The sequence below is a fragment of the Engystomops pustulosus genome, chromosome 8, assembly GCF_040894005.1.
Source record: "Engystomops pustulosus chromosome 8, aEngPut4.maternal, whole genome shotgun sequence".
In the NCBI taxonomy this organism is placed as follows: Eukaryota; Metazoa; Chordata; class Amphibia; order Anura; family Leptodactylidae; genus Engystomops; species Engystomops pustulosus.
In genome coordinates, this window is record NC_092418.1 from 90,382,840 (window position 1) to 90,396,644 (window position 13,805).

The following is a 13,805-nucleotide window of genomic DNA, read 5'->3' on the forward strand; positions in this document are numbered from 1 at the left end:
CCAAGAAGGTGATTTTTAGGTGAGGACAGGTTCCAATAGTTTAAGCTATGCTGATTTTAAAAATGTCTTAGTCAGCATTCTTTATAAAACTTTATTTCACATTACCTGGCTCCCTGCCAGCAGTGTGTCCTGAGTCCAGGAGCGGAAGGGGAATAGTGTGGTGTAGAGGGAGAATGCATGATATGAGGAGAGTGAGACACACAACTGCCACCACCCTACCCCATTCAACCCCCAGGGGGCCAAGTCTTGTAAAAGAAAGTTTTATAAAGTACTGAAATTAATCAGAATGCTGACAATGACATTTTTTTAAATCAGCATAGGCTACTGGAACCTGTCACCAACTAAAAATGACATTCTTGTTTCACTTTAAAGAGTTGGAAGTGTGATCCTGCAATAATCACATGCTGCAGTGCAGTGCAGAGCTGACAGCGCTTCAACTGATCTACACGACAGCGGTCAGGAGGGTCTAGCAGTGATCCTCCTGCATTCGTCCTATAAGACGCGGACTCTTTTTAGCAAGATTTTTTCTTGCTAAAAAAGTGCATCGTAAAATATGCCATATGTCTGGTAATTACTCACACCACCACAAATAACCTTAATCATGGAAATGACCAATGAAAAGGATTCATCAATATGGAAACCTTTGCTTTGGTTATTTTTACCGGTAGACTTGTTCGCATGTATTATCCTTTATCGCAAGGATAATATTACCGTAGATCCGTCCAATGAATATAGAAGGCTAGTACTATATACAAACACATCTTTTTCAAGGTAAAGCTTGTAACTTAAATATCTCCTTAACCTATTTCAGAGGTCATAGATTTAACTAACCAGCACAGACTTGTCCTCTAACCTATCAACAATTTTAAAGAAATTGAAAATAAGCCAAATTCTCCCTAGAATCACACAGGAGCACAAATTCCATTTTTTCATTTGGCACATGTTTCGAATCCTAAACAGCAGGCATCACAACAAGTATGATCACGTCCTCTAATTATAAAAAAAATAAACTCCACTTATGCAAGTAGCTAGTAATCAAAGGTTCCCACCCCAACTCTTACAGATTCAATATGAAGCTACCTTAAGGTATACCTACAAGAAAAGGGGAAGTGATGCTAAAGGAGGTTCTTATGGCTTCATTTTGGGGCCATCAGGTTTTGTTGGATTACGTTTCAACAATATTTACCACTTCGGTTTTGTGTTCTTAAAAACTTGCAAAAATAAAGAATTAAAAGAAAAGGGCTGAAACGCCCAATGGTTCTCCTTTTTCATCTGCCCACATTTGGACACCTAAGACAAAGTCAAGCTTTGCTTAAAGGTCTATCACCTCCCAACTCATCCATAAGTAAAACCAGCATTGCATAGGGCAGTGATGGGCAACCTTTTGAGCTTGGTGTGTCAAAATTCGCCAAAAAACCGAGCATAAATGGGGTGGTGTGTCACCTTGACAAAAAAACATAATTTTGTGATATTTATAGTTTAAATAACAAATATGTATATTATTTAACTTCTAGGGTACTTTAACCCTAGGTTGTGTGATTGATCCTACCATGTACTGCCATTCTACAGTATACTACATTATGGCAGTATATGGGGATTTTCCCAATCATCTATTACTATGTGCAAATCACACATTGTAACAGATCGGTTACAATCAGACACGTGTGGAAATGCTTAGTAACCTGTGAACTTTCTGTCATGAAAGTTCACAGGTTATAGGGAGGGCGCAGGCGCCACTGTCTGCATCTCCCTCATGCCCTCTTGGCATGGAGAAGGTGTGAGGAGCAAAATAATCGCAATATCTTGCGATTTGAAAGGCGTTGCGATTATTTCAGGGCTTGTACATCACAAAACTGACACACAAGCCCTGATGACTGTCTTCTATCATACAGTGCACTGACCTTACTTACTGTATGATGAGAGTGGTTGTCCTCCCTTGCCCCTGCTGTGGAGATGGTCAGTGTAGAGGTGGCAGCTGCTGGGACATCACACAAGGCAGCAGCAATGTGACCTCTGACTGTGCTGCCATCTTCCCCCCACCACAACTATCAGGAGCTGCAGAGGAGCCTCCTGGGTGTATGGCCGGGTCACCTCTCCTGCTGTTCCCCATGCTGATACCTGTGCTGACTGGAGACACTAGGCACAGCTCACACATGGGGAGGGGCTGGCCCAGGGGAGGAGGAGGAGGGGGGAGTGCTGGAATCTCAGTGCAATCTCTCAGCCTTCCGGCTACTGCACCTGGTCATGTAGGATGAAACTTAACTCTCAGGCAGCCGCGTGTCAGTGAAAATGGAAACGCGTGTCAGCACTGACATGCGTGTCATAGGTTAGCCATCGCTGGCATAGGGCATTGCTGAAACATGTTTCTCAGTTATGTTATTTTAGAGTATATTCTGTTTTAATATTCCTGCAAATTATCATCTTGGTGCACGAAACACAAGACCACACCTTCTGGTGCGCCTGCTTTTTTCCCCATTCAATATGCCCAGAATGATGAAAACCCATTGTATAAAAAAGGTATAGAAAGAAGTCAACGTGCATCAGCAGGCATGGCACTATTCTGGCGCACAAGAAGGTAATTTGCATAAAGATATCAATGGAGCTTTTCTAAAATGATAAACTGTTAGGGAACAGGAGCGATGCATTTCGAAAACTAGTAAAGTTCTCTCCTTGTGAGAAAGTTGGGGAGTGGTAGTTCTCATCTCCCTTTAGGTACTATTATGTGGCAACCTAGACTTCACCCCATAAGAATTCATCTTACTCAACTGTTAGCATATGTGTCAGTCTTTCGCAATATGTGGCTCTTTGGTACCCATCTGCTAATCTTTGCTGAGATTGTCAAATTTGGGATGTTCTTAAAAAAAAAAAAATCTAATTTTCCCCATACTTTGGCCAGGGGACCCAAAATCAAAACATATTACTTAGTACAGGCGGTCCCCTACTAAAGGACACCCGACTTACAGACAACCCATAGTTACAGACGGACCCCTCTGCCCCCTATGACCACTGGTGAAGCTCTCTGGATGCTTTACTATAGTCCCAGACTGCAATGATCAGTTGTAAAGAGTCTGTAATGAAGCTTTATTGATAATCCTTGGTCCAATTACAGCAAAAATTTTGAAACTCCAATTGTCACTGGAGCAAAAAAAAAAAAAATTGTCTAGAATTTCAATTATAAAGTTTCGACTTACATACAAATTCAACTTAAGAACAAACCCCCGGTCCCTATCTTGTACGTAACCCGGGGACTGCCTGTAGTTCTTATATAAGGGTCCTAAAATATGATAAAATCTAACAAAAAGGATAACAATGGAATCTGAAGTTCTAGGGGACAATGGTTCCACATGAATGGTCCAGTTTACTGGAACGGTGTGTAGTATCTCCTTAGAGAAGGAAAATATTACTTCAAATACACAGACTTTCTATATACAGACATTTTCTTTTCAGGAAATTGAGGAAGAACAAGCCTTTCATTTGTTTATTTTAGAAAAGTCAGACAAAGGGCAACACTATCAAATAAGCTCAACTATTGGCACACAATACACAGAAAAGCTCTACTGTCAAAAGTCTACCAAAAATAGCAATGAGCTAAAACAATAGACTGTCTAATAAACTGTATAAACTCAATCTTGAGCAAAAAAACCCCCCAAAAAACACATTGCCTTACTGAATACATGAAGCTTTGTAATATATCATATAATATATGTTATTCTTTCTTAATTTATTTATGATTATGATTCACCCTTCATCTTACTTAATCCTTTTTTACATTACTAGCAGAAAATTAAAAAGAACACATTATGGGTTTCTATAAATCATAACATTATGGCTGGGTGTAGCAACCACTAGGGGGAGCTCTAATGCCTACAAAGTTATAAAACTGAATTATCTCCAATACTAGACCCTCCTTATTTACCTCTTTACATTTATCTGAAGGAAAGCAGCATAGAGTTTCTTATATCAAACTAACTTAGACTTTTTAGGCTAGAATAGTTTTCTTAACTACCGCAGGCAGAGGCACCATAATGATTCTGTTTTGATGAAATTCATTCAGGAAGTAGAGCTGATTTTGTATCACTATTAATCACATTGAACACTGGTTCCTAATCACTGTCGATGCTTGTGCCCCCTTGGATACCTTGATTAACTAATAATTAAGTGTTAAAACTTTAAGTTGCATCAACTCATGAGAAAAAGATGGAAAACCACAACATTTTGCATAGCGATCTGCCCTAATTTCGTCCGTATTATTACCAAGTATTATTTATCTAGCAAAAGTCAACAAAATGATAATGAAAGTGAATGGAAGCTGAACCAACAGTTCCGGACACTACAAAGGATCAAGCAATTCATACATTTCCCAATTCCCAACATACAAAAAGTGAAAAAAAAGGAAAAAGCCTCCTGGCACTCACTAATTACATAACTCAACACAAGTGAACAAAAAGTTTTCCCTCTTACCCTTAGCCACGTCAGTCGCCCATGTCATAATTTGTTCCATGTCCATGTCTTCGCTCCTGTTGCTATTGATGTAGTCATATAGTGATCCACCACCAGCATATTCTGAAAATAAAGAGGAGCATCATTTCAGGTGAAATTCAGAATTGGGTCAGAATACTGTATTATACCGGTCACTGCAATAACAAATTTTCTGCTATTCCAAATTTTTATCAAAAGTTGTCACCTTATCTCTGAATTTAAGCTGCAGGAAACTGAATGGTTTTAAAGGGAACTTGTCATCAGACATTGACCTTATAAACCACTACCAGTATGTTGTGAAGCAGCTGAGCAAATACTAGATCATGTTTCTTTCATGACCCAGTGTGGTGGCATCACCCAGAAAATCAACTTTAAAGTGAGATCTAAATTGGTTGTATAAAGTCATGGAGGCGGAGTGCTCAGCACTGAAGTCAAGTTTTCCCAACTCAGAACATCACGTTCACTGTAATTGATGGTCCTGCATCCAGAGATATCACTATCCAGATCTTCTGAAGTCAGGTGAATGATGTCAATCACAGGACAGGAGGTGTTCAGTAGTGAGGAGAGCTGGACTTCAGTGCTAAACTCTCTGCCTTCTTGACTTTATACAACCAATTTACATCTCACTTAAAGACTATTTGCTGGAAGATGCCACCACACTGGGCCATGAAAGAAAGATGATATGGAAGCATTTAAGCTGTTTGACAACTTACTGTTAGTGGTTAATTTGTTTAATTTCTGATGACAGGTTTCTTCTATAGATGAACTGTGACCCAGTATTCCCAAAGAGCTAACAATGCATAGTTTTTAGGTTTCTGAATGCACAGACAGATTTACACCGACTTACAGACAACCCCTAGTTACAGACAGACCTCTCTACCCACTGTGACCTCTGGTGAAGTGCTCTGGATGATCTGCTCTAAGGTCACAAGACCAAATTATCAACACAGAACAGAAAAGTAACAATAATTTCAAGATATTTCTTATTATTTGAACCCACTCCATAAATCATTTACCACAATCCAAGAACACAAGAGTGTGAACTGGTTCTTATAAATGAAATCTTAAAAGAGAAAATCCTTAAAATTTTTTTATTGAAAATAGTTTAATAACATTTGTAGATGACCACAAAATATTCCTTTAAATCATTCCTGAAGGTCCATATAATTAATCAGTATCACACAAAATCTTTATAGCTGCATAAGGCACATCAATATGTGCATGTCACAGAGTCTCCAAACAAATACAAATGCAAGTGCAAAAACAGATTGTCAGTACATGTTAACCTATCGTATTAAAGTGCCAGTGCATAGTCAAAATTACCCATGGTTTCAAAAAGGTACAAAGATTGTAACCAAACAATTTTCAAAGGATCCCAATATCCATTGTTCCAAATTCACTTACCCATGGTATTTAGTGTGTACGGATGAAAAACCCCGACACGCGTTTCGCGTTCCCCCCACTTACTCAGGGGGCCTGAGTATCTGCTGTAAGGGGTCTATAATTAAATTTTATTGATATCCCTTGTTCCCATGAAAACACAAAATTTTGAAAATCCAATTGTTACAAGGTCAAAAAAAAAGTTTTGTCCGGAGTTACAATTATAAAATATGCAGTTCCGACTTACATACAAATTCAACTTAAAAACAAACCTAAAGAATAAAGATATGGCAGGACAACTATACATGTATGGCCTGCTGTCATCTATATAGCAATGCATCTGCCAATCCTTATACTGTCTGAAAGGATGACAGAGAGACATTAACACAATTAGATACAATAAAGAGATAAATTGGCATCAGAGGGAAACTAGAGATGATTTGCTGCTACAGAGGAATTCTCATTTTGTTATTTTTGACATCTAATTTTTGAGAACTTCTCTTCCATGACCAGATGCCAAGATTTCAATAACAGTAATGCTATTAATCACGACAATCTCTAAAGCTGAACCACTGTATATTCTGGATCAGATTCAGAAATCTCCAGGCCTATCAGAGCCATCGTGGGTTCAGAAATACAATCTGACAAAACTTTTTTCAGAATCTACAAAAACATTGCCTCTTCTAAACTTAAAAAGTAATTTCTGTAAACAGAAAACATTTTTGAAAATTATGATAATATATATCATCATGTGAAACCACATAAACAGTGAGCTTAAAGGGATTGTCCACTTTCAGAAAATAATTGATAATGTTTGTATAATGAAAGGTTACACAATTTTCCAATATGCTTTCTGTATCATTTCCTCGTGGTTTCCTAGGACTCTTATTGCTGTCATTCAACAGGAAGCTCAATTGTTTACTTCCTGTGGATAAAAAAAACGTCTCTGGTCATGTGATATCACACAGGTGCACGGCTCGTTATATCCCTGGTCAAGTGATGTCACACAGGTGCACGGCTCGTTATATCCCTGGTCATGTGATGTCACACAGGTGCACGGCTCGTTATATCCCTGGTCATGTGATGTCACACAGGTGCACGGCTCGTTATATCCCTGGTCATATGATATCACACAGGTGCACGGCTTGTTATATCCCTGGTCATGTGATATCACACAGGTGCATGGCTCGTTATATCCCTGGTCATGTGATGTCACACAGGTGCACGGCTCGTTATATCCCTGGTCATGTGATGTCACACAGGTGCACGGCTTGTTATATCCCTGGTCATATGATATCACACAGGTGCACGGCTCGTTATATCCCTGGTCAAGTGATGTCACACAGGTGCACGGCTCATTATATCCTTGGTCATGTGATGTCACACAGGTGCTCAGCTCATTATATCCCTGGTCATGTGATATCACACAGGTGCACGGCTCGTTATATCCCTGGTCATGTGATGTCACACAGGTGCTCAGCTCATTATATCCCTGGTCATGTGATATCACACAGGTGCACGGTCGTTATATCCCTGGTCATGTGATATCACACAGGTGCACGGCTCGTTATATCCCTGGTCATGTGATGTCACACAGGTGCACAGCTCGTTATAACACAGGGCTCTGTCATGACAGATGTTGGGTAAAAAAAATGGCAGGTCATATTAAATTCTGCACACTTTCTCTGACATGAGAACTTTAAAACCATTACAATGAGAATATTTCTCTGTTATATATATTTATATGTAGGTTTATATCTATGCATATAATAGCCCCCATACATTGCAGGAATCACCCGGCCTATGTGCCAGATCTGTAGCACTGTTTACTTACTGTTAATGAGTTCTGTGTAGATCACACTGCTCCCTATCTGCTCTATCTGGAAACTAATATTAACCTGGAAGTTTACTTAAGGAAAACAGATAGAAGGAAAGGTCTCTCAGCTGTAGTGATGACATATAGCATGAAAACTAAGTAATGCTGATGGATGAGTAAAATAAGATAAAGCAATAGTATAGTGTACGTCAGGAGGGGTTCATTGCTCTATTAGTATTTTTCGATTCTCCCTGATCTGGGGGTAGATAATGGGTCAAGAATGTTCCTTCTCACTTGTAAGGAAGACAAGAACCAAAAACTTCTCCTTGAAGACGAGAAGGAGAGCCCAGCTCCGACTGCTGAGTGTTACTGAGGATCCTGCTAACAGCCATATCAACCGGGCCAAAAATAATACACTGGGATGTGTACAGAGATGGAGTAACTTGGCACCTGTGATTCTACACGGACTTGGATGTGGATATGGGGAAAAGGAGAAAGGAAAACTACTGACAAATTTGATAGGGGGATATTGTTACCCATGGTGTCCTTCCTTCTAAAACCAACTTTTATAATTATGAGCATGAGGGGCTCTGGTGGGTGTTTTCAGAGCAGGGCCGCCATCAGGTGGGGTTTGGTATGACTGTGGGGGCCCTGAGAAAGGGAAAAGGGCCCCAAGTCACAGAAAGCCCTCCTCCCTTGCTAGGTACAGTGGACACAGAGCCAAATTATCATCTGGTCCCACAAAATGTGCTAGTCAGGGGTCCCAAACTTCCTAGGGGTAGCCCTGTTTCTGGGCCCCTCAGTGCTGAAGCTTCACAGCCTGTTACAATGAGCAGGTCTCCCCTCACCCTGTACTTCCTGCTGCTGCTAGATTACACAGGCAGAGGGAGAGAACAGTTGGTTGAGTGAGACATTTTCTGCTCATTGTAACAGCCTGTGAATCTGCTGCACTGAGGGGCTTCAGTAACGACCCCCAGAGCCCTTCTCACTCATTAGCATAATTATAAAAGTTCATTTAAGAAGGAAGGAGGCCATGGATAACATATATAAGAAGTTTACTACAGTCATAGTGCCTGGATCTATAGTAAGTGTAAGTGGATTATCATGATTGAATTTGATGGTAGCTTCGTGCCAGAAGTGATGATGTCATACAATGAATGATGTCATCACTCCCTATAGAGAGTTACTAATGGCACTGAAAAGGCCCTCCAGAGAGGTAAGTATATTTTGATTCTCCATTTGCTTCCCCTTTCAGGATTTTTTTCCCCAAGAAAACAGAAACTACTTGAAACATTTACTAAGGTTTATTATACATAGCAATAAAAATATAATTTATTTTTGGGAGGGTGTGTGTGTGTGTGGGGGGGTGACGGGAACAATATGCTTTTATTCTAGCAGGTAAACTGATTTCCATAGATATCACTACATAAATCTGTCCTGATGTGTCATTATATAGAAATTAACGTTAAATGAATACGTCCCCAGACTATGGTCTTCCGGTAAGCACTTAATTGTCTTAGGGGTATTTCACTGTAATTCTATGTAATAACCAGTTGAAACATTTCTATCCACTCACTGGGAAGAAAAAGCAAACTGAGAAGAAGTAATACCTCTGTTATTATTCCGAAAATGCCAGAAAATTATATTTATCTGCAGGGATAGGAGAATTCATGGAACATTAATAAGCAGAGGGATTAAGGGAGTTATATTGTATAAACAACCTCGAGTTTTTTGTGATGTCTACGGGACGATTCAAGCACGTTGCAGTTATCTGATGTGTTGCTCTTTAATGCTTCGTCATACAGGCAAGGAATATTAATGGAAAAAGCATGGAGGTTATTGTTAAAGGGACACTCCAGTCACAGCGGATTTATACCTTGTGCAGGGCCTGATGGGAGGAGCAGGACTCCAGGTTCTAGAAGGGTTTTAGGAATACCTTGAAAATGAGTCATGCTCCTCCCTTCAGACCCTACACCAGGGTCGGCTCCAGGTATCATTAGGGCGACAGAGCCTCAGCGGGCCCCTTTGCAGTGAACTCACGTGGCAGCATTAAAAATTCCGAAACTAAAACAGACTCCTGTTCCCTAAAATATTCCCTAGTTTATCATCCCAAACAGCCCTCTCATGATTATTTTACATAGAGCCCCCCTCACCACCTATGGATTCATTACATAAAGCCCCATTCACCCCCATGGATTCCTTATGTACAGCCTTATGTGCCCCCCCCCCCCCCAGCAGCTCTGGGCCCCAGCTCTTGCCCAGGTATGCCCAGTGCTAGCGCCGACCCTGCCCTGCACCATAAATTAGCTGTGACTGGAGTGTTCCATTAAAAGAAAAGATGTTGTTACATACTTGATAAAATAAAGCTCCACGTGTAAATGTTTTTTACCATCCTTAGCATTTCTGGTACCTGTCTGATAGATACGTGGTGTTCAGGGACCCTTGCCTCGGGGGATGAACCCTGTTAGATAATTCCTAAATGAAAACCATACACTTTCACAGAATCGGAAAGGTGGCTGCATTTGATTTCACCCCTCTTCATTGATGTTTATATATGATATATACAGGAGGAAGTATATATGATATATGCCATACATGGGAATGCACCTTTCACATTAGCTCTACAATCATAGTAATGTTAATTGTGGCAAAATAAAATTGCTATTTGAACTAATTTTTCAGTTTGTTTTTACTTTCTATCACAAAATATAATAGTTGGTGTCATTAACCCATCAACAAGAAAATCTTATTTCTGAAAATGTTTTTTAAAAAATGCACTTATTACACTGTTATTTATGTAGAGTGTAAGTTTATACTTTGCCAAAATGATTCCACCTTAATCGTTGGCCAACACCTTTGGCTACGAAGACATCAATCAGATTTTTGAAATAAAAATGTTGGTGGATGATTACAAGAATAGGTGATCAATATTAGTTCTCTCGCAAACCAATTTTTTTTTTATGGCCGTGTGCTACCCAAACCATAAGATTATAAATCGGGTAGCATATGGCCACATTGACTTCAATGGGCAGCACCGTCATCCATTTGAATGGCCGTATTGCCCACTTATTATTCAGCTTCCTATGGAGAGGTTGAGGAGTACAACCGTCCTTCCTGTAACCAGCCGTATGCTACACCCTGGTATGCCCTGGATGAGCAGACTCCCATGTGCGAGGGGCCTTATAATAATAATCTTTATATTCCGTAGCACTTTACAGATTCTGAGGAACATCTTTAACGACAATAAGACATCGCAGAGTTATTACAGTCATAGGAGAACAATATGAAACAATAGGAGAGAGGGCCCTGCTAGCAATAGCTTACAGTCTATGAGGATAAGGGGGGGACACTAGAGCTTACAGTCTATGAGGATGAGGGGCTGACACAAGAGCTTACAGTCTATGAGGATAAGGAAGGGAAACACTAGAGCTTACAGTCTATGAGGATGAGGGGCTGACACAAGAGCTTACAGTCTATGAGGATAAGGGGGGGACACTAGAGCTTACAGTCTATGAGGATGAGGGGGTGACACAAGAGCTTACAGTCTATGAGGATGAGGAGGTGACACAAGAGCTTACAGTCTATGAGAATAAGGGGGGGACACAAGAGCTTACAGTCTATGAGGATGAGGGGGTGACACAAGAGCTTACAGTCTATGAGGATGAGGGAGTGACACAAGAGCTTACAGTCTATGAGGATAAGGGGGGGACACAAGAGCTTACAGTCTATGAGGATGAGGGGGTGACACAAGAGCTTACAGTCTATGAGGATGAGGGGGTGACACAAGAGCTTACAGTCTATGAGGTGGTGACACACAAGGTATAAGAGCTTGTATAACGGTCCAGCCATTTTTAAAAGGGAATGGAATAAAAATAATTTAATAAATAATTGGTAGATTGGTTGAGGTGGCAGCCAGGCTATAGCGGGGACAATATCCCATTCCCAAGCCAGTGATACCATGTGAATGGGCTATACGAAATACAGCCGCTGTGATATGTATGACGCAGTGTCATGTAAGTAGAGACAAAGTGAAGTCTGCAGTCTCTCCAAACAGCTGACCGGTAGGTGGTCAGACTACGATCAATATCAGTCCCTTTAATAAAAGAATTGTTAATAATAGAACAATTACACTGTATTCTTACCTGTAACAATACAATAATTCGGAGGCTCCAGCACAGCTCCATAAAACTGGATGATGTTTCTGTGACTGAGCATGCTAAGTATTTCTGCCTGTGAACAAAAAACAAAATATATTCAGAAACTGACAATAAATGTCTCAGATAAAATGTTCTTAACAGATATATATGTAGTCATATAGTGTACATTGTACTCTGGATAGAACTATGCAACAAAAATCACAACAGAGACATTATACCAGAAAAGAAACTGTTTATGCATCACTTAGTGTTTCTTCCTACTATTTACTCAAGGGGCAGGGGCATAACTTTAGGGGGTGCAGAGGTTGCACCTGGGCCCAAGAGGTTTAGGGGGCCCTTATTGTGTCACTTTCCCATACAAGAAGATTATTACTATAAACCATACATTATAGTCGGGGGCCTGGCACAGACTTTGCACTGGGGCCCATCAACTTCTAGTTACGCCACTGTCAAGGGGTAATTATGTAAGTGAGATCACATACATTTGTATTCCCCTACTAATATTACTGGAAAGAGAAGGTTAAATGGGTTTTCAGATTTCTCCTTATAATTGCCCGATTCTGTGCAGCTCAGTTGTTTTCATGCTCCCGGGGCTTCCTCTGGGATAGATTACCAATGCTAAGGACAATAATTCATATTCATGTCTTTTCTTTAAGAATATTTATAATGAGTTACTTGTTCCTATATAACACTGTATATCTGATACTATCCCATATATACTGTAGGTATTCAATATCCAGGAGCTAAATAAACCCCTTTGAGCATAAAACGACCACAATACTATTTAACATATCTGTTTAGAAAAAAGCCAATCAGGTGGATATTACTTCCTGTGATTAACAATTATTTACTTTATGACAAAAAGAAAGAAAGAATTATGTCGTAGTTTGCACTAAAAATGTACCACATTTATAAAGGGTTTTAAACAGTTTTCTGTCTCTCCTACGACTAGCTCGACAAAGGTGCATGGCCCAAAAAAAAGGGCGTGGCCTCACGGCAAAAAGGTCCGTGCGCCAAAAATACTTGTGTCCGAACTTTTTGGCATAAGTAGCCCAACTAACTGCTTACTACACCAGATTCATTCCCCAGCATCAGACACTTATATGAATCTAGGACACTTTTTATAAATCTGTCCCAATAATAATTCAAAATACAAAACATGTCAAATCCGTCCCTGTCCCCATGGGGCTCACAATCGAAAAAAACCTAACATTATGTTTTGGAGTGTGGGAGGAAACCAGTGGACCCAGAGGAAACCCTCGCAAACACGGAGAGAACATACAAACTTTTTGCAGATGTTGACCTGGGTGGGATTCAAACCCAGGACTCCAGTGCTGCAGGGCAGAAGTGCTACTCACTCACTCGGCTGCAATTTTATTTGCATGGTGTAAATGTAACTGAACATTTCCATCTTTCTAAATAACATTCTGCTTCCAAAAGTTCTATTGCATGTCCATTGTTAATCGAATGTCTATGAAACAGATAAATAGCTATTAGTATAATGGCTTAGATTTAGAAAAGAGCCACAGTACCAAAAGTCTGTAAAAAATTGATAGATATTACCCGCTACCTAGAATCCTATTGTAATCTATGTTTCACAGTCTAAGGACATATTTTCGTGTTCACCATTGCACCTTGATAGAAGGGTTGGTCTCAGCTGCAAAGGGCCCAGATGGCCACTAAGGCTCAAGGTGTTTGACTTTAAAAGGGGTTGTCCACCTTCAGTAAATAATTGATATTGTTTGTATAATGAAACTTATGCTTTGATACTTTCTGGATAAAGATGGGTGTAAATTTTACACACACTTTTTGATACTTTCTGTATCAATTCCCCACTGTTCTCCAGATCTCTGCTTGTTGACATTCAAGCTCCACTGTTTACTTCCTGTGAGTGAGTAGCACTTCTGCCCTACAGCACTGGGGTCCTGAGTTTGAATCACACCCAGGTCAACATCTGCAAACAGTTTGTATGT

General features: G+C 40.1%; 1 protein-coding gene across 3 annotated transcripts in view; it reads right to left on the reverse strand.

Annotated features, from left to right (window-relative positions):
* The window catches only part of MAP3K20 (mitogen-activated protein kinase kinase kinase 20), a 116,075-nt gene that overhangs the window by 68,787 nt on the left and 33,483 nt on the right, over positions 1-13,805 (reverse strand). For all 3 annotated transcript variants that reach the window (XM_072121703.1, XM_072121702.1, XM_072121705.1), the window contains exons 3-4: positions 11,818-11,905; positions 4,462-4,563 (exon numbers count right to left, since the gene is read on the reverse strand). In XM_072121703.1, coding sequence (XP_071977804.1) covers positions 4,462-4,563; positions 11,818-11,905 — 190 coding nt within the window. The remainder of the gene's footprint in view (positions 1-4,461; positions 4,564-11,817; positions 11,906-13,805) is intronic.